This window comes from Mya arenaria, chromosome 11, assembly GCF_026914265.1.
Source record: "Mya arenaria isolate MELC-2E11 chromosome 11, ASM2691426v1".
Lineage (NCBI taxonomy): Eukaryota > Metazoa > Mollusca > Bivalvia > Myida > Myidae > Mya > Mya arenaria.
Genome location: NC_069132.1, coordinates 34678247 through 34700973, shown reverse-complemented (window position 1 = coordinate 34700973; position 22727 = coordinate 34678247). Strand labels below are relative to the sequence as shown.

Below are 22727 nucleotides of genomic sequence, written 5' to 3'. Positions count from 1 at the left end.
GATGTCTTTGATGAATTCGCTTAGAGTATTTTGAGGCCAAACATTGCCTCGACTATGATTTAGTTGATTTAAAAAAAAATGTATTCATATAGCTAAAATAGAGGTTCATTTCTGAACAATAGTATCGTTTTAATTGTTTGAACTTTTTATTTTGTTAAATCATCTTTATTCATGAATATCTGCTAGGCATTTTGAACAAATCATTAAACACAAATTACATAACATTAAAATGTTAGCAAAGTCGTTCCCAAGGAGAATGGCGCTACCAAGTGTTCTATTGGACAGTGTTTAAACCAAAACATGCAAAAAAGCGCAGGGCCATCAGCCCATTTATTCAGACTTTGCAAAGTTTTATTAGCTGCCAGTTTTGCAGAATGTTGCGTCATGACAATGTTCTATTGTTTGTCTAAATAATATAATTGCACCTAGTTTTAATATGATCTGTTAGTAAACTTTGTTCAGTTCTTTCCATGTAATCCTTATCAGTCAGAACTTTGAACTTCTTACCATTGCAATTTTTTTTATGTTAAATGTTCATATATCGTATATCTTATATATCTGTATTAAAGATGGTATGTTTATGAGTATGACCTTGTTCTTTGCTGTGTCCCAAGGAGTCATGTATACTGATATGTAAAGAAGTAGGAAATCGCGCAACTATGAGTCCAAAAAGTGTACTGTAATGACTATTTGCTGGAAAATTCGTCCATTTTAATAATCATAATAATGTGCTATCTAGTAGTCAAGAAGTACTGGAAAATGCACCATTTCATCCAAAAAAGACAAAAAATTCTTCAAACGGGAGGGGTGACCCACCTAGAGCCCACCCATTGTCAGCCCTCCCAACACGGACTTGTCTGGATCTGGCCATGATTTTACTAGTAAATTGATGTTGTATCAAAACAGCTGTATATTTTACCGATTTAACGATTAAATTGCGCATGCGCGTAACTCATTTCCTTCTGGGCTATGGTAATATCCACAAAGAATTTTAGCTCAGACATTTAAATCGTATACCTCAATTTCTTCACTTATATATTACATATATATTACATACTTTTAAAACTTTTAAGTTAAACTTGGGAATGGTAGTTTATACGATAATTTTCAGCATCTCTGTTAAGTTTTGAATTTTTAAATTTCATTTAACCAGGGGACAATATTATCAACACTATTATGTATGATTTCAGATTCCAGTGGTAAAATAGCAAATCTTTTTGATATAGAAAATTGCTAAATTGCTATTAAAAATAGTGCAATTATTTACATTTTTTCTTGTAAAATGAAATGGTGTTTCTTTGTAATTTCATAAAAGTCCTTTTTTGAGTCTGATACCAGACTTGGTCTTCCGACTGTAAAAATGATATGGGAATGTTTTTTTACTACAATGCAAAATGATGTGGGATATTTTGTCCAACATGTCAACATGACATGGGATGTTTTGTCCACCATGTCAAAATGATACGGGATTTTTTGTCCACCATGTCAACATGATATGGATGTTTTGTCCACCATGTCAACATGACATGGAATGTTTTGTCCACCATATCAAAATGACATGGGATGTTTTGTCCACCATGTCAAAATATTTTGGGATGTTTTGTCTACCATGTCAAAATGATTTGGGATGTTTTGTCCACCATGTCAAAATGATATGGGATGTTTTGTCCAACATGTCAAAATGATTTGGGATGTTTTGTCCACCATGTCAAAATGATATGGGATGTATTGTCCAACATGTCAAAATGATTTGGGATGTTTTGTCCACCATGTCAAAATGATTTGGGGATGTATTGTCCACCATGTCAAAAAGATTTTGGGTGTTTTGTCTACCATGTCAAAATGATTTGGGGATGTATTGTCCATGGGAGGTTCTGTTCTACATTCGTTTAAAACAATAACTAAACTTCATCAAGAAAATATCATTGTCTGTGTATCGATAATATATTAAACTTTTTTAACCCAACATGTACTCATTCGCTTTCATCATGATGAAGCTGTTGTACCCAGAAGATAATATTAATTCAAAATTGGTAATCATGTGTAACGCCAGATAAGCAGTGAGCCGTTTTAATAAATATCGAAAGGTTAAAAGTTGCACTTTCACAGATTGAACGTTTTGACAACTTTTTTTTTATTTTTTTGTCTTGGAACAAGCCAATTTTTGCAAAAATACATGGAAACCAGTTATATAAGACTGCTGACAAAAAATAGTTCGCAGGTTTTTATATTTAAGTTCAAAACTTGATGTTTTATGCAGTTTTCTTAAACCGTTAGTAACGCCATAAAACATTACTTTTCGAACGGAAATATGAAATTCTGCGATCTGATCTTTTGTCAGCAGTCTTTTATCATTGGTTTGCAGATATTTACGCAAAAAATTGGCTCATTCCAAGACAAAAACTAAAAAAGTTGTAAAAATAGTATATCTGGGAGAGTGCAGCTTTAAAGGTACTCACTCATGTTTTTGTAAAATGCACTTTTTAAGTATGACATAATAAAGTGTTGCAAATCATTAGGAGTGTTAAAACTAAGATACCAGAAGCTGCAACCTTTCAGCAAATTTTGATATTTGCTCAAATATCGTCTTTGAAGACCACTATTTTCATTAGCGTTAATAAAGCACTTAATTACCGCTTTATTGTTGCGTGATTGGTTGATTAACATTATCACGTGATGTCATCAATTAGGACAAGGAATACGCCCATAAAATAAGACCTTCGAATTTTGTAACCCTTCTCACATTATTGTTACATGGGTTACAGCCTTACAGGCAAATATTCCTAGCATATTGAATACATTGAAAAAAAGTCAAAGTTCAGCATCAAAAATCGAGTTTTCAGGTCGACATCTGATCAGAGTTATGCGAGTTACAGCAAAGTTTTCATGAAGTTTGAAAAAACGCTTGGTCCTATTTCAAATATCGGGTTACGCGGTTACATTGGTAACATCGGTTACATCGAAAATTTTCCAAGTTCAACCTCAAAAATCGAGTTTTCAGGTCGACATCTGATCTTAATTATATGGTTACAATAGTCACAATGAGTTACAGCAAAGGTTTTTAAAAGTTTGAAAAAGTGTTTTTTCTATGTCAAATATCGGGTTACAACCGGTTACATTGGTTACATAAAAAATTCAAAGTTTAACCTCAAAAACACATCGATTCTTATAAAGTGCTGTTTTAACATGTGATGTCGTTAGATACGACGACAACAACGTAGACGATGATGATCATTTCGGTGATGATGGTAACAATGACGACTTTAACAACAACTAACAAAACTCGTAGTGGTTCAAGACACCTGTTTTCGAATGCGACGCGTTCTTCTGGAAACCTTTAAAGTTAGACCGAGCGGATTACGTTGTTGACAGCAAAATACGTGACGTCACAAAATAAATTATCTAGCGGCAATTCCAAGAAATAATCGACGTCAGAGATCTAATCACTGTGTCCAATTGCTACGAAGTGAAATAGTGAAAGTGACATCGGTTGGTGAGGGAATAATTGTGGTGATAAAACTCATTCTGATGGCGTCTATAATGTAATTAAAGTTAAAATGAACTGATTACACCTTAATTATAACATGGTGCTTTCTCGGCGTTTTGAGGTGCTTTATTTAGTACTGGAAAATGGAGAGTTTTAGGATCATGTAGTGAAGTACGCATACTGCAACTTTGGCTGATTTTTTATTCTTTTGTCAAAAGCATGTGGATTCAGCCACATACTCGTGTATAGGCAGCTACGCTCCTGCGCACCACACTACTGATAAGAGATTTCGGACATAAGCTGTCTTGCCATTCTATGGTCGTTAACATCGCTGCGTTTTAATACTGTCACAACAGCTGTGCAAATTAAGGGAAACCATAAACATAGGTTGGCCATTGCATAAGAAAGACTGTCATTTCGGCATTTATGCATTTGAGCCTATAGAGATGAATTATCCGTAACAAATGGATTGGTCATGAAACACTAGTTATTCCTAGGGTTCTTAGGTCACAGATATTAGAGAAACTCCATCAAAGTCACCTGGGAATTGAAAACTGCTTATCAAGAGCAAGGTCAGTTATGTTTTGGCCGGTTATTTCTACTGACATCAAAGAATTGGTTAGTCAGTATGAAATTTGTTTGGAACAACCTTTAAAAGTAGTTGACACAGCTAGGATTCAGCGTCTTAATACTGTGATTGATCAACATTTAAAAGATCATATGTGGCCGAAACTGATAACGGTCAAATTTACCGCAAGAATAAGAGAGATTGAATGAGATCAAAGGAAATTCGTAGTAGCTCTAGTTTAGATATCATACAATACATGCCACAATTAATAGTTAGAGCACATTTAGTGTCGTTCTTATCTTTATATGTATTCCTCCATAACATAACAAGTATAATAGAAAAACAATTAAAATGGCATTTGCCTGGCCTTTATGCCACAGATAACTTAACATGACCTTAAAGGTGCAATGAATGCTACAGTTTGCCGGTGTCTTATCAATGCAAAGAATGTTATCAAATGTGGCAAAAACACTTCAAGGATTTTTAAGCGGATGTATTTGTATTTATGAGAGAGGACGTATGTGAATTAAAAGAACAATGGGATTCTGTGGAGTAGGAGGATTTCTCTTCCTTGTTTTTGTTTTTGGAGTGAGTACACAGACTATTCATAGTAATAGATACATGTATATACAGTTATCTAAATCAATATTACTTAGATTATCACGAAAACTATTAAAATCTAATAATAATCAGTGATCCCCCTATAAACTACATATATATATATATAGCCAAAACTCGCTTTGTCGAAGTCGTTGGGATTTCGGCAATACTTCGAGAAAAAGGATATTCGATATAACCAAAACACAAAACATGGCTTATTAAATACAACACATCCGAAAACAGTTCGAGGTAAGCAGATATTCGAGATAACAGAGTTCGGCACATCGAGTTTCGACTGTATACAAATACAACTACACGAGCTATATAGAACGATGCAATGAGAGAGGAAAACACTTTTAAATAGGGAAACTCATGCCAATAAATATGCTCTTTGTACACTCACGATATACTGCACCTTCATACACGTTGCTAACTTGCTATCGTACTGATTTGAACAACCGCTATTTTCTATGACCAACTTCCGCTCATTAATATGACCAAACTTCGAGTGATTTGGCTTACGTATATCTATAAGGCAAAACATACCAAATAAAGCATGTATTTGGGAGAAGCATTTATGTACTTTTGTTATATAATCAGTGTAACTCTTTTAAAATGGCTAGGAACAACGAATTACGCCACTCAATATTTTGTCAACCATGGTTGTACTTTGCAGAAAAACATTGCTGCGGATAAAGATGGTTGGGATCTTTGTACAGACACGTAAGTATTAAGCGGCGATTATGATGATGGTGACAGTGTTGTTGGTGTCGTTGTTGGCAGCGGCGGAGGCGGCGACGACGACGACCAAGACGACGACGATGACGACGACGCTGCTGCTGCTGTGTGTTGCTGTTTGGTGGTGTTGATGGTGGTGGTGGTGTTGTTAGTGGTGGTTGTGGTGGTGGTGGTGGTGGTGGTGGTGGTGGTGATGATGATGATGATGATGATGATGATGATGATGATGATGATGATGATGATGATGATGATGATGATGATGCTATAAATATGAAATAATGGAAGACATATCGATAGCTCAGCGAAAGAAGAACGTAGCTCCTACTATTTTCATTTGGATTTCCGTCTCTCTTGTGCTGAAGCATTGACGTCATCGGTAACGTCACATTGGCGTCTTCTGTCTACAGCGCTCTGTATTACATCACTTCCGCTATGCCCTCAATATATATACTTACCAAAATCTTATCTTTCTTACCACAGTCCCCCAGCCGACGCCAAACTGTGGCCCTCAATCAGTAACGGTCATGTGGGTACAGTTGTCCATAGCGACAGTGTGTACATGAACGGACTTTACAACGGAAATGGCACAACTTCCACACGCGCGCGCATACCAGCCTTCACCGCACTCGACGTTATCAACTTTGCACCAGATGAGAACGTATCCACGACATACTGTTTACATATGAATTCGGGTAAGACGTTATTCAGACGACAGTCTACAAATCGTTTTAAATTATTTCGCTGAAACTTTTGTTTAGAACAACCAGAATGACAACCCGTCTAATGGAAGACTATAAGTATCTTCCATGGCCGAGAGTGTAAGATAGAATCATTCCGACCCGAGTGCAGGGTGTTTTGCGGAAACGAGGTTTACCGAGTTTCCGCAAAACACACTGCGCGAGGGTCGGGATGAACCTATCTTACACGAGCGGCTATGGTAGATGCTTTTTCTCCCACCTCAGTTAAACAAAACTAAGTAAAAATGTATTTTTTACTGGAACTCTTTTGTGCGTAGTGAAAATAATGCGTATGGATTTTTGATAACTCGTGGTTGTCATGGATATGCGCGCATTGATTCAGATAATGTTAATAGTCAAAGCTGTCTTTAAATAGTACAGTACTGATGAAAGTGGGACATTATTTCATGAAAGGTGCGTGAAAACTTTTTTATTGTGACATATGAAGCGAGAAATAGTTAATTAGCACCCTAAATATTGCCACAAGACAAGGTTTCTATAATGCTACAGACGACTGTCTTCAACAAGAGAGGTAGCTTCAATATGATGACCATTAAAAAAGGAGTTCCATACGGGCATTTTATCTTCGCCCGTGGGCAAGATAAGAATTTCTAGCATGGTTAAATTATTGGATCTACTTATCTGAGATGGAAGACAAGTGGTTCTAACGTCTGCGCATTTTGCTTACTATATGGAAACAACATCAACGTATGTGTAAACTGATTATGATATCCTGTTTGTTTCAATGTCTCTTTTCATGGGTATGTCCAACGCTCTTACAACGACGGCACCATCTTTTGTATGATCGATTTGATAAATCCCATGTTTACACTCGCATTACATTTTATTCTGCATTCATTCTAATATTTGTGTGAGAAAGTTTATTTTACGACGCCGCCCGACTACCCATTGGCGCCGGCCCCATTGGCAATTTCTACCTTGTTATGTTGTTGTATATAATGCACGTGGTATATAAAGAACAGACAGGATGTAGAGCTATCCTATAATGTGCCCAAGCGTTCAGCACTACAACACGGGACCCCGTCTTAACATCCCTCCAAAAGGTATTCGTTCGGACCACCTTGGTCATTTTTTCCCATCGAAAACAACCTCGGATGTATATGGGCGGTTTACAATGCATTTAAATGATTGGGCGTGGAATTGAAACTGCGCCGTTTAATTCGGTTGAGCGTCAAATATCCTACTATGATCCAAACCTAAAGGCTGCGGATCAATTTTATTCATTAGAGTCAGAAGTCGATTTATGTTCCAGGAATCTATAAAGAAATATACCGAGGTGATCACTGGCGGGTCACGGTTACCATGTACGCCCATCGCGTGTTCAACCGTCTCCTAGTAACGGAGCTCACCGTAGCAACAGACGGCCAGCAGAGAAAGCTGACCATTCCTCTTAAGGTCAATCATGGGAACCAAAGCACTTCTGTGACGCTCCAAGATGCTACCAGCGACGTAGCATCAGCAAAGTATGATTTTGCCTTGATATTTACTTTAACCATAACACATTTTACAACGATTGTGAAGGAATGTATGATAGCTTATACTAAGTCACTCTCGTTGGCACTATCGCGCGAGAGTGTGATCTTGTGTTGTGGGGGAAACCGAAGTACCCGGAGAAAACCCACTTGACCGGCTTGGTGACCACTAACCAAACTCACATGCGCCCAGGCCGGGAATCGAACCCGGGTCGCCTTGGTGAGAAGCGAGTGCGCTAACCGGACAACCATGATATTTTGTATTGTGAGGTAATTAATTAAAATGATACCCGATTCAATATACTTAGAATACAAACGTTATTTTCAGCCAATGATATTGCAGATAAGCAATCATTTAGTGCTAGGCTTAATCATTAAGAATATCAACTTATGGACGTGTTTAAAAGTCCGCCAAATGCCACTCATTCAATACACGTTCCTGCGTCGTTGGCAATATGCCAACCAATATGGTTGAATTCTAAGCTCACTCCGCCCCTTCTTAATCATTAAGAATTTACTTCATGTCATCTTACTATTACTTTTATTATTAGATTCTGATAATGAATTCACTCGTTCCTCGACATCACTGATTTTACAATACACAGCGATATAGTTTACACGCGTACGTTTAATTTCCGTACCCAATTATGTCTTCCATTCAGCTACAAGTACGGAACCATACTCGAGGCAGAGACTCCCGAATCTGGGCTTACCCCAGTGCACGTGTACTACAAAACCGTTCCCCTTGACGTCACCGTCGAAAGTGGTCACTCGGGCACGGAGACGCTTGTGTTCCTGATGTCTGTCAGTCCGAACCAAGCAGACGCCGCGTTCGCCTTCACAAAAGGTAAGCTATATTATACAGTCGAAATTTGGTATGTCAAACTCTGTTATCTCGATATTCCGGTTATGTCGAACGTTTCTTCCCAATATTTGGGGTTTAGAAAGACGTGCGTGGTATGTCGGTTATATCGAATGTTCGTTATCTCGAAGTCTTCACCGAGGTCCCAACGCCTTCGACATAGCGAGTTTTGACTGTTGGTCACGAAGAACCACGGCCAAAAGCGTTTGTAAGTAGCAGTTATTAGCTCATATGTTTTTCAATGAAAATACACGTACACATAATAAACAAATAATCCACTTTTGGTCGTTTATTTTTATATATTAAATATTTTAAAATTTCATACAATCTTTAAAGATTGTATGAACTTTTAAAATATTTTGGTCGTTTATTTTTATTTATTAAATATTTTAAAATTTCATAATAAATATTTTAAAAAATAAACTTTTAAAATATTTAATATGTAAAAATAAACGGCCATAAGTGGATTATTTGTTTATTATGTGTATCATAGAGTACTAATACACATTTTTTATGATTCTCAGTCCAAGATATCACCCTAGGGACCAAATCGCTCGAATCAGGTAGCTTGACTGGCCAAAAATGCTGTCCAAATACCAAGGAACTGTGATCCTGGCCTAAACTAAAGACCGTGTGGTGTGAGAATTTTATTCACATGAAACTTAGTACACGAAACGACTCGCACATATATGATAAGGCCTATATACATTGCTACCACTGAAATCAATTGTTCTGTGATTAAGCAAGTTAATTTGTCATAGTATATAAACAACAACTTGTCTTGCTAAAATGTCTTGATCTTGAAAAACATTGTATCCCATTCACACTGCTTAAACCGTTTACATTTCAACTTGTTTTGTCGGGTATGTGAATTGAATCTTAATCAACAGGTGCTCACTGTTAATTCGGTGCCCACTCAAGTTTTGAGGCACGTTCAAGGGTAGAGTAACACAGCAGCCATTATCGGTATTCTTAAAGGTGCACCCTTACTCCCAAATATACCACAATTTATACAATTGCTTTAGTTTTTAAATTACCAAAAGGGATGAACAAATATAAAAAAGAATGGTTCTTATGAAGGAACCTGTGTTTAATTTGAAAAAAAGCGCAGAAAACACGACTTTTCTAACCTTAAATATGAGACGATATTTGATCACTGTGAATGTTTTAGGACTCACCAGTCATTTAATATTTATGCGTTTTCAGCTTTGAAATACACGGTTTCAATCTTGATATCAGTAATTAATACTTTCCATCAATGCATTATTTAGTAAGACGTTTATCACTCATAATTTATGTTTGTATTCTGTATTGATTTTAAGTACGAGTGTCACTTTAACGTTTGTAAATCTTTTCCAGGGAGGTCACTCTACCTAGAAGGCACACTCCGCTCATCCCACGTGACCAAATGGCACGAGGTGTGGGACACCGGTCGCATTGACGTCATCGGTAACGTCACATTGGCGTCTTCCGTCTACAGCGCTCTGTATTACATCACTTCCGCTATGCCGCTCGAGGAAGATACTGTCTGGCCTTTCGTGGGACTGTCGCCCGCTGACCTCGCGCATAATGTATGAGATATGCGGTATATGTATACTGATATGGTCTTTTTAAAGCTGCACTCTTAAAGATTGACCGTTTTGATAACTTTATTGTTTGTCTTGGAATGAGCCAAATTTTACGTCTGGAAACCAGCGATACAAGACTGTTGACAAAAGAACAGATCACATTTATTCATATTTACGCTCGAAAATTGCTATTTTATGGCTAAAAGCGTTAGTACCGCTTTAAGAAAAATAAGTTTGTAGGCAGTTTTTTTCTGAGATTTGTTCTATTGTGAGTTATCTTTCATGACCGAGTTGGAGGCATGGATACCGAAATCAGCTGATTCTGAGACAGAAACTAACTAAATGTAAAAAAATGTCAATCTGCGAGAGTGCAGCTTTAAGGTCATAATTAATTATATGTTTAAGAAATTTGTTTCATTTATTGGTGGGTTCATAACTTAATAACAACATAAGAAACGGTATTTCTGTCAGAAGACTTGATTCTTGTTTTGTGTAAAATAAAACAAAGAACTGCGCAAATAAAACATGTTCTGTTGTTTTTATTTTAGGCTTTACATAAGCATTTAAATGATTTAGATAAAACATCAAAACCTTAAATTCCAGGGTTACAATGGTCATGTGTTTTGGGACCAGGACACGTGGATGTACCCGCCTGTGCTCGTGCTGCACGGGGACCTAGCGCCTGTCCTTTTAAACACGCGCTTCCGGACTCTTAACGCCTCGCGCGAGTTCGCGCGCCGGACCGGACATTCTGGCGCTCAGTACGCATGGGAGAGCGCGTTTACTGGTACACCCCATGTTCTTCCTTCATACAAAGTCAGAACATTTGCAAACATGAACTGAACTCCTTAATATATTTTTTGAAATGCCCGTACAAACAAAAAACAACAACAAATTGTTAAAAATGTATTAAAAACGAATTTATCCAAAGAAGCGACTTGTAATATAAAGTATGGTCATAAGTACCTCGTTTCGATACAGCGCGTTGAATTCGAATGGAGTAAATTTCCGCAAATACTCCACGTACGAGTCAAATACGACCCACCGAATCAAAAGGCAGTTGTAATTATCCTTTTATAAAATTCGTTACAAGGGTAACTAACTTAAGTGGACATGATTTAAGAATAAATACCCCTTAAATGATGCGCTACCTTGTCTTATATTATCATTTTTACCCCGTGCAATGACACTTGTTATGACGTGACGTCTACGGCATGGAATGCAGCCGTATAACAAAAGTGGATAACGGACAAGTGCTTTTTTGCGATACGTATGACTATAATTTTAATAATGCATTAATAATTAAATAAAATATGATACGTAAGCTTGGTGAACATTCTAACCTGTTTAATTTACACATACTACATTAAAACAAATACATGTTTATTTATACTATTTGTCAGGACTTGACGTGACACCGTGGCCGCCTGCACAGGACTACGAGCATCACGTGACTGGTGACGTGGCGTTGGCGTTACGGCAGTATGTCATGATGGCGGGAGATTCACCGCTCCTTCACGATGTGCACTTCCGCGAAACTGTATTCGCCATTGCAGAGTTCTGGAAGTCTAGATCAGTACTGAATAGATCTGCAGGAATGTACGAGATACATAGTGAGATCTGATTTATATTTCACAAATGCGCACGGTGAAGTGGTCTGTGTATTTTTCGAATTGTTATTGTTTTTACACACGTGTAGTACATATAAACAATGAGAAAAACAACATAAGTCAGCCTATTTCAGAAAATTTGAAAACATGCAAACCTTTGCAGTCAATGGTCAATATCTTTTAAATTATGAATAAAATTGAGGATTCAAGCACTACTGAAAAAATGCTTTGGAACACTTTTTAAACCATTTAAGATTCCCCTATGTTTCTAAACTAAAGACCAAACCAAATGGTTACAACTTTTAAAAGTATGTGAACTCAAATCAAATTTCAAATGTCTTGCGATGTTTTACGTACTTAACTATTTATATACATGTAGTTTTTATTCCCCAGACGTGATGCCACCAGACGAGTGGCACTACCCAGTGAACAACTCTGTGTACACAAACTACGTGGCCAAGATGGCGCTTCTTTTACCTCACTTCCTGTGTGACGTCATCCACTGTCTCGCTCCACCTGAATTTGAACAAGTGGCGGGAAAAATGTACATTCCTTTTGACGCTGACAAAAACTACCATCCGGAATATGACGGTTACACTAAAAGTATTTTTTTTGTTCTTTTATGTTTGTATTGTTTAATTTTAGTATATATGTATACTTTAATAACTTATAAAAGTAGGACTTGATATCAGAGTTTATTGTGCGTTTGACTATAAGTCAGTGAGTTGCTTGCCACGTTTCGCAATTCAATTCAATTAAATAGAATCAATTCCATTTTGATTAATATAACACATCAAATGTAAAATAACGTATATAACAGTAAAATTACGATCGTTCTAGCACGCAATCTTTAGAGACCTTGCTATTGGTAACGAGTCCTCGACTTAATAGGTTTCGATCCATCGTTAGTATGTTTTATATGGAAATAGATGGGCCTCGAACGATCGCAGTTTTTCTTTATTCACGAAAACTTGTCGCCGGACTATCACATCAAAATGAACGGAATGTTCATTTTGATGTGAGATAGTCCGGCGACAAGTTTTCGTATTTTAGCAAATATCGACGATAAGATTGAGAAAAGAAATGTTTATTAATCTTCTTGTAAATAAAAATCAGTTTATATTAAAAATGTGGAAATGTGTATTAATTGATATTATATTTTTCTTAAATTATGTTGCATTAGTTATTTGAACATATTTTTGTTTCAATAAATCATATTTCTTTATATAACGCATATATATCAAAAAGTAAAAAAAAATGAAGGAGACACAAGTTCTAACACAGCAACATACCTAGGTGTTTTTCTAACACACGTGTCATCACTCATCATGGAAGTCTGTGACTTGTATTTAAGTTCGTCTAACATTACTGCTACCTTGTACCTACAGATGTGTCGGTTAAGCAAGGTGACGGCATCCTCCTCGGGTTTCCACTGCAGCTAGCCATGACGTCTGACGTCAGACGAAACGATCTGGAAATATACGAAAATGTGAGAACTTGTGAACGGGGTAGCATTCATATGTGAAGTATTATTTTCAAAGATAACGATATCCTACATAACTATCTTTATACGTAATAAGATCATTTACATATCATTTAACCTTTACACTGTTATTTGATAAAATCACATCTTTGCTTGTTTTTTTGCGACGCTGCTTGACGCAGTGTTACTCGTATTCGAATTGCCGGTATACAGTAAAGTTGCGTTCGTTCGAACAAGCGGTCGTTCGAGAACCGGCGTTCCCTCGAGATCGGAGCTTGGTCCCAAACTTTTTTCCTTCTATTTTCATATAAGATATACCTACACTGCATCGAAACCTAATTATGTCGAGGAGTCGAGCAATATTCTCGGTCCCAAGTACACAAATTATGCAAAAAACCTTATGGCTCTCTCGAGGTCATAATTTCACACTTTTTCCCGAACGCGTGTTCCAAAAAAACCAAACTATTGCTAGGTATTTAAATTTTCGCAAGTTGCAAGAAGTGCAATGGCAGTTGAAAGGCAATTGATAAGGTATGAAAACCCGTTTTACACTGTTAACGCATGATCGATATAAGTTGATATGGGCATTTTAGAAGATACTATTAGAAGTTAGTTGTGATAAATGTACATGAGTAATAAAAATATGAATAAACACTACCAAATCAATCCAACATAGGAATCTCTGAAAAGAATTCCTTTTTGTCACTTTGCTTTGCAATATGGCCATTTTGTAAAAAATATCTATTTATTGATTTATTGATATTTCTTTTACATTTTATATTTAGTAAACATATAGTAAACGACAGCCTTTGAACATATGAGCGATTTTCACAACGCAACACATATTCTGTGTCTAAGTAAACAGACTACTTCATACTTAAAATACACTGAAATATTTTTCATAACAGATTGGAGAATTGAAAATCGGATCGTTCGAAACATCGGTTCCCTCGAGGTTTAGGCTCGGTCCCCGGCGACCTCGAGCGATCGCAGTTTTACTGTGTAATTTTGTTTTGACTACAAACATGCGTATATATATTTGACACTTAAACGCTTTTTTGTTTAATAGCCAGCAATATTAATCATACTAATGTGTAAAAGACTCGTGATTGTGTTGCAAAATGAACACGGGGAATTATTTATCCATATGTAATTTCGAGGGTGAAATTGTGTATATTCACCATAAAAGATTGTTCGCCTCCTTCAGTTAATAAATCCATAATCATGTAATCCAAAGTTGTATGTCCTTGTAGCATCGACACGTAAGCCAAAGCTGTATACCCTTGTAAGTCAACGGTGTAGTAAGCCACAGCTGTATGTCCTAGAAGCATGGGAAAGTAAGTCAACGGTGAAGTAAGCCACAGCTGTATGTCCTAGAAGCATGGGAAAGTAAGTCAACGGTGAAGTAAGCCACAGCTGTATGTCCTAGAAGCATGGGAAAGTAAGTCAACGGTGAAGTAAGCCACAGCTGTATGTCCTAGAAGCATGGGAAATTAAGTCAATGGTGAAGTAAACCAAAGCTGTATGTCCTAGAAGAATGGGAAAGTAAGTCAACGGTGAAGTAAGCCACAGCTGTATGTCCTAGAAGCATGGGAAAGTAAGTCAACGGTGAAGTACACCAAAGCTGTATGTCCTAGAAGAATGGGAAAGTAAGTCAACGGTGTAGTAAGCCACAGCTGTATGTCCTAGAAGCATGGGAAAGTAAGTCAACGGTGAAGTAAGCCACAGCTGTATGTCCTAGAAGCATGGGAAATTAAGTCAACGGTGAAGTAAGCCACAGCTGTATGTCCTAGAAGCATGGGAAAGTAAGTCAACGGTGAAGTAAGCCACAGCTGTATGTCCTAGAAGCATGGGAAAGTAAGTCAACGGTGAAGTACACCAAAGCTGTATGTCCTAGAAGAATGGGAAAGTAAGTCAACGGTGTAGTAAGCCACAGCTGTATGTCCTAGAAGAATGGGAAAGTAAGTCAACGGTGTAGTAAGCCACAGCTGTATGTCCTAGAAGCATGGGAAAGTAAGTCAACGGTGTAGTAAGCCACAGCTGTATGTCCTAGAAGCATGGGAAAGTAAGTCAACGGTGAAGTAAGCCACAGCTGTATGTCCTAGAAGCATGGGAAAGTAAGTCAACGGTGAAGTAAACAAAAGCTGTATGTCCTAGAAGAATGGGAAAGTAAGTCAACGGTGAAGTAAGCCACAGCTGTATGTCCTAGAAGAATGGGAAAGTAAGTCAACGGTGTAGTAAGCCACATATGTATGTCCTAGAAGCATGGGAAAGTAAGTCAACGGTGAAGTAAGCCACAGCTGTATGTCCTAGAAGAATGGGAAAGTAAGTCAACGGTGTAGTAAGCCACAGCTGTATGTCATAGAAGAATGGGAAAGTAAGTCAACGGTGTAGTAAGCCACAGCTGTATGTCCTAGAAGCATAGGAAAGTAAGTCAACGGTGAAGTAAGCCACAGCTGTATGTCCTAGAAGAATGGGAAAGTAAGTCAACGGTGTAGTAAGCCACAGCTGTATGTCCTAGAAGCATGGGAAAGTAAGTCAACGGTGAAGTAAGCCACAGCTGTATGTCCTAGAAGAATGGGAAAGTATGTCAACGGTGTAGTAAGCCACAGCTGTATGTCCTAGAAGAATGGGAAAGTAAGTCAACGGTGTAGTAAGCCACAGCTGTATGTCCTAGAAGCATGGGAAAGTAAGTCAACGGTGAAGTAAGCCACAGCTGTATGTCCTAGAAGCATGGGAAAGTAAGTCAACGGTGAAGTAAGCCACAGCTGTATGTCCTAGAAGCATGGGAAAGTAAGTCAACGGTGAAGTAAACCAAAGCTGTATGTCCTAGAAGCATGGGAATGTAAGTCAACGGTGAAGTAAACCAAAGCTCTATGTCCTAGAAGAATGGGAATGTAAGTCAACGGTGAGGTAAGTCACAGCTGTATGTCCTAGAAGCATAGGAAAGTAAGTCAACGGTGAAGTAAGCCACAGCTGTATGTCCTAGAAGAATGGGAAAGTAAGTCAACGGTGTAGTAGGCCAAAGCTGTGTGTCCTAGAAGCATCAACAAGTACGTCAACGGTGTAGTAAGCCAAAGCTGTATGTCCTAGAAGCATGGACAAGTAAGTCAACGGTGAAGTAAACCAAAGATGTATGTCTTAGAAGCATGGGCAAGTTAGCCAAAGCTGTATTTCCTAGAAGCATTGACAAGTAAGTCGACAGTGAAGTAAACCAAAGCTGTATGTCTTAGAAGCATGGGCAAGTAAGTCAAAGCTGTATGTCAAAGAAGCATCGGCAAGTACGTCAACGGTGTAGGTAGCAAATGGTGAATGTCCTTGTAGAATGGACATACAAATCAAAAGCCAAAGGTATCTTCTTGTAACACGGACAAGTCAGCCAAAGGTGTATGTCCTCGTAACAAAGGTCCATGAAACTTGGGCAAGTCAGCCAAAGGTGTATGTCCATGTAACACGGGCAAGTCAGCCAAAGGTGTATGTCCATGTAACACGGGCAAGTCAGCCAAATGTGTATGTCCATGTAACACGGGCAAGTCAGCCAAATGTGTATGTCCATGTACCTTGTGACATATCTATTGTTGTAACCACCTCATAAAATCTTACATGTTAACCCACACAGGCAAAACGGTAGGGCCTGTCATGAAGTGTGTGTGTGTGTGTGGGGGGGGGGGGGGGGGTTGTTTGCCTTTGGCGGGCATTTTAGTTGTGACTACCATATCATATCTCTTTTTGTAACCTAATTAATAGTTTATTTTTTGACCTTACAGACGACAGGGGCGGGGCCTGCCATGACGTGGGGTATGTTCGCCATTGGTTGGCTTGAGCTAAATCAGACTGACAGAGCGGAGGGACTCTTCTTCCGGCAGCTGCTGAACAAATATGGAGCTTTCAATGTATGATTAGTATGTTAATGAAAATTATTATACGATTTCAATAAGCAGTGACAATCTTTTGTAATACAAGTAACGCATATCGCCTAGATGATAACGCTGTATCATATTGTAAAAATGTGTTAAAAATCTAACGTGCATCGCCATCCTATCTACATTTTAACAAAACGTGTGGAACATCTCGTGTAAATCGATGGCATATTAACACTTTATTTAAAAAACATTGTCGGCAATCATGGTACTTATTTCTGGTAAACTTTATCCATACCGTTGGAAATTTGACATCATCTTGTTGATATACATATAGATGTATAAGGCAGGGGTGACTACTCTTCTTTCAATAAAATCGCATGTTACAATAAGATATTCTTCAATATTAGACCCTCTACTGTCAGTTGTCTCCGCAGACGATTCGTCTAATTGAATTGACTAGTTTAAAATGTTTAGTGATTAGGCTCAAGACCACAACATTTATCTGCCCCCCCCCCCAGTTGACCCGGATGTTAATACAGAAAAAAGAGTGCGTGTGTTCAAGTATCAATATTTTATTAAAGTTGAATGAAAGGCAAGAAACTGGTGGCCTTTTTACATATAGTTTAACATAATTTGACACTGTATTGCAAAAACTGATAGTTTTCAGAGTAAAAATTGGAAAAATCATTGCCTGTGGAACTATGTAAATTGGTTGTGTGTAGCCTTATTCCGTATTGACCTCAGGGTCATGTATTACTACTAATTTTGTGAGACAACGCATTGGTCAACCCTATGTTTTCTTGTGATTAAATTTTGTGTCTTGGATTGTTCTACAGCAGCTAGTTACTTGTTTTTCAATTGGAACTGTTTAAAAGTGAAAAGCCAGGTTATTGTCTATATGAAACATATAGTAAAAATAACTGTGGTCTCACGCCATTAGGCGGATCGAGTTCAATTTGAGCATTTTTTTTTCGGACAAACATTAGTATGAGTGTCTGTGCATATGTGAGAGTCATTGGCTAGTTTTCCGGGGGAGATTTCCTTGCGGAACCAATGAAACTGCCTCATTTATTTATGACTACAAGATTTTCGTAGCCAAATCGCCCGAGGTACACATCGAATCATAACGCAGTAGTGTATCAGGTTTTTTCGGATGCTGACATTTTAACATGTTCAACATCTAGCGTTTATCGCTGGCATGTCTGCATGTTAACAAAATATGCTTATCATCTAACATAGATCGGTAACCTTTCTACATTTTGACGAAATATGATTTAGCGTAGATCACTAGCCTATATTTTAACAAAATATGTTTATAATCAAGTGTAGATCACTAGCCTATATTTTAACAAAATATGTTTATAATCAAGTGTAGATCACTAGCCTATATTTTAATTAAATATGTTTATAATCAAGTGTAGATTGATGACGTAAATTTTCTCCCACCTCAGATAAATATATCCATTAATTTAACCATGCTAGTAATTCTTATTTTGCCCACGGGCGAAGATAAAATGCCCGTATGGAACTTCTTTTAATGGTCACCACATTGTTATTACCTCCCTTGTTGAAGACTGTCGTCTGTAGCGTCTGTTTGAAGCGCATCATGGAAACCTTGTCTTGTGGCAATATTTAGAACGCTAGTTAATTATTTCACGCTTCAAATGTCACCAGAAAACAGTTTCACGCACCTTTCAAGAAATAATGCTTCACTCTTCTTAGAACTATTTTAAGACCGATCAGACAATTTACATACTCTGAATCACTGCGCTCATATCCATGACAACCACGAATTATCGCATATCCATACGCAATTAGTTTCACTAAGCACAAAAGAGTTCCAGCAAAAAAAATACATTTTTACTTAATTTTGTTTAACTGAGGTGGGAGAAAAAGCATCTACCATAGCCGCTCGTGTAAACCTCGTTTCCACAAAACACCCTATGCTCGGGTCGGAATGGACCTATCTTACACTCTCGGCCATGGAAGATACTTATAATCTAGCTTAGATCGATAGACCATATTATCTAGCGTCGATCGATAGATTATATCATCTAGCTTAGATCGATGGCATATATTATCTAGCGTTGATCGATAGGTTATATTATCTAGCGTCGATCGATAGCCTATATTATCTAGCTTAGATCGATATACCATATTATCTAGAGTCGATCGATATATTATATCATCTAGCTTAGATCGATGACATAAATTATCTAGCGTTGATCGATAGGTTATATTATCTAGCGTCGATCGATAGCCTATTTTATCTAGCTTAGATCGATAGACCATATTATCTAGAGTCGATCGATATATTATATCATCTAACTTAGATCGATGACATAAATTATCTAGCGTTGATCGATAGGTTATATTATCTAGCGTCGATCGATAGCCTATTTTATCTAGCTTCGATCGATAGGTTATATAATCTAGCGTCGATCAATAGGTTATATTATCTAGCGTCGATTGATAGCCTATTTAACTAGCTTCGATCAATATGTTATATTATCTAGCGTCGATCGATAGCCTATATGTTTTTACCAAATATGTTTATCATCTAGCGTAGATCGATAGCATATCTACAGAGTTTTTTTGAAAATAAAAAAAAATAGCACCATAACAACTACAAAAACAAAAAATACATTTATTTTACTAAGATCTGGACTGAGGATGCGGACGGCGGTGGTGTAACCAACTTTATCACGGGCCAGGGCGGCTACCTGCAGTCCATCATCCACGGATACGGGGGCGTCCGTCCATACGCCGACCGCCTCGCCCTACACTGCCGCCCTGTTCCTGGCTCAACAGGCATCAGGTAGAATAAACCTGGGAGAATATTAAAGGTCCCGTTAATTAATTAACGCGGTTAAAAGGTTGGTCTTGTGTTGTTATTGTTCACATAAAAGCAGCATCATATTTATATGTGAAGAATGTACCCTCAGATTTCTTATTTAAATGGTTAACACATACATACTAGCCAATGTCAAGGAATCTCCTTAACCAGCCTTAATATATCAGCTATTTATACATGCCGTAGTTCAAAGAATTCAAAGTTCATTAGTTAAAACTTTAAACTGCATTTAAACACCGTTTATCCGAAAGTATCCCTATCAAAAAAATATTTTCAGTCTAGATTTTATTTCTAAATATTTCACGTCACTAATAATTTACGTACGCCGTCATTTTCTAATAAAATTAATAATTGTTAATCCGAAATATCGTTTTCCCAAGTGTTTATCTGGGTCCCGACTTTGTCGGACTTACAGTGTTTAAATGTAATTCACTATTCACTTTTATATAAAAATACCACTAGTTTAGGCCTGCAAATACTTTTATAAAGTAATGGACTTTCCATTGTGAAATATATTTGAAAACTCGGTTTCTTGAAATAAAACAAATCTTGGGGAGCATGCTGCGGGATGCCCCTAGAAACATCGAGCCTTATTTGTAAAAATAAAATGTCATAGTCAATGGGGGAATGACGACGGAAGAACTGTTATATTTAGCTGTGTGAAGTTAGCTAAACATACGACATTGGACATTGGACATTCAAGATCGAATGTTGTGCTGGCACGACATTGGACATTGGGATTTCAAAAATGAATGTCGTGCTAGCACGACATTGGACATTGGACATTCAAAATCGAATGTTGTGCTGGCACGACATTGGACATTGGACATTTAAAAACGAATGTCGTGCCAGCACGATTTTGAATGTCCAATGTCCAATGTCGTGCCAGCACAACATTCGATTTTGAAAGTCCAATGTCCAATGTCGTGCCAGCACGACATTCATTTTTGAAATCCCAATGTCCAATGTCGTGCCAGCACGACATTCATTTTTGAATGTCCAATGTCCAATGTCGTGCCAGCACGACATTCATTTTTGAAATCCCAATGTCCAATGTCGTGCCAGCACGACATTCATTTTTGAATGTCCAATGTCCAATGCCGTGCCAGCACAACATTCGATTTCGAATGTCCAATGTCCAATGTCGTGCTAGCACGACATTCATTTTTGAAATACCAATGTCCAATGTCAAATAGATTATCTGTGTGAAGTTAGCTAAACATACGACATTGGACATTGGACATTCAAGATCGAATGTTGTGCTGACAAACACAGACTATTTCCAAGGTAACACTATTCCATAAAAGCTCGTCTGTTAGTAAAGTTATAGTCTCTTTGCTCTTATAATATAACATGGTAGTCGAGAACAACTTGAAAATTTGAGCCTTTTATCTTAAAAGCTCAATCGTTACTTCTTTTTTATTATTTGGTTAAATGATATTGTTTGCGATTTTGTTAATACCTTATACCTCTACAAATGAGACTGAACTACACTTGATAGGCCGTTGAGAAAGCCTAAATTTAGTAGTTGTTTGCCGTCTATAACTACTAAATTTCTTATCTTTCTCAGCATCGTGGGACTCGATTACCTTGGAAACAGTTTGGACATTTCCTGTGATGACAGAATCACCAAGGTTGTCCGAACATCTCATGGGCGACAACTCTATCTCCACACATCGCTAACAAGGGAGATAATTCCTTTGAGACCTGGCGTTCCTGTGGACATGCCTAGCCAGCCGCTGGCTATTAGCAGTTACCAGACCTTAAAATTACCCATTGGACAGTTCGGGGTGAATGTACCGGTGGAAATAGTTGGATAAAACATGTACTTTTTGCCATATAATAAAAACTTCAAACTTGAATTTGAGATTTGGTAGTTAATATGATTCGAATCGAAATGTATCGCAAAAGAATCACATGCAGTGTCATGGGTGTATACCACAATTGGCCGCTCGTTCAGAACTTTGTTAAAGTTAACGACGTGATTAGCGACAAAGTTAAGTTGTTTATATTTAACGTGAAATAGTTGATGATATGATCATATATTTAAATGCTATCAGTTCACATGAAACAGTTGCAACAGATCTTCGTAGAAAAACTCCTGTTTCTATTAAACTTCCTGAGCAGAACAGATATGAAAGTAAACAATGATGACGTTAATAACGGGGTTAACGGCATCGTTGTTAATTTTTAAACCTGAAATAGTTGGTATGCTCATATATCTAAGATACAACCAAGTACGTAACAGCTAAACCAGTTGCCTCAAATCTTGTTAGAAATACTGCAGAGCACAAGTGTTCTATTTAACTTCCCGAGCAGAACAGATTCGAAAGTCAACAAGGGTGTCTTTGATGTAAGTTTTTCACTTGAAACTTGAAACGTGTTGTACATCCATATGACAATTAAATAAGCCATTACTTATTAACTACCACGATCTATCGATTTTGTTCGTAAATTATAATTATTTAAGTGTCAAAGTTACTTATTTTCCTACATAAAAAAAATATTTTAGTGGATTGAGGATAAGCAAGTACTAGTATCTAAAATAAAAAACAAATTTAAGAAACTAAAGAATATGACATTCATGAAGTTTATTGAATTAAGATTGAAACGGGCTCTGGTGTACTCAAAAAACAGTGGCACGGAGGTGACATTCGCAACACTTTGTTTATATTATGGCCACAACTTAGTAACTTGAGGCCAAAACTTATTAAATCGTCGCCACAACTTAGAAACGTGTGGCCACAACTGAGTAACTTGTGGCCACAACTTATTAAATCGTCGCCACAACTTAGAAACGTGTGGCCACAACTGAGTAACTTGTGGCCACAACTTATTAAATCGTCGCCACAACTTAGAAACGT

The 22727-nt window shown here is 37.5% G+C and overlaps 1 protein-coding gene across 2 annotated transcripts; it reads left to right on the top strand.

Annotated features, from left to right (window-relative positions):
- The first annotated feature begins 4512 nt into the window (after window positions 1-4512).
- On the top strand, window positions 4513-21725 carry LOC128209348 (protein-glucosylgalactosylhydroxylysine glucosidase-like). Of its 2 annotated transcripts, XM_052913354.1 has the most exons (13): window positions 4513-4643; window positions 5332-5378; window positions 5874-6085; window positions 7404-7614; window positions 8286-8470; window positions 9845-10056; window positions 10657-10840; window positions 11457-11666; window positions 12057-12266; window positions 13052-13152; window positions 16914-17039; window positions 19670-19827; window positions 21434-21725. In XM_052913354.1, exons 1-13 carry the CDS (start codon window positions 4593-4595, stop codon window positions 21681-21683), a joined length of 2157 nt encoding a protein of 718 aa, XP_052769314.1. In that variant the 5' UTR covers window positions 4513-4592; the 3' UTR covers window positions 21684-21725. The 2 variants fall into 2 exon arrangements, with proteins under 2 accessions (XP_052769314.1, XP_052769313.1); XM_052913353.1 differs by lacking the exon at window positions 4513-4643 and having other exon boundaries at window positions 5129-5378.
- The last annotated feature ends 1002 nt before the right edge of the window (window positions 21726-22727 follow it).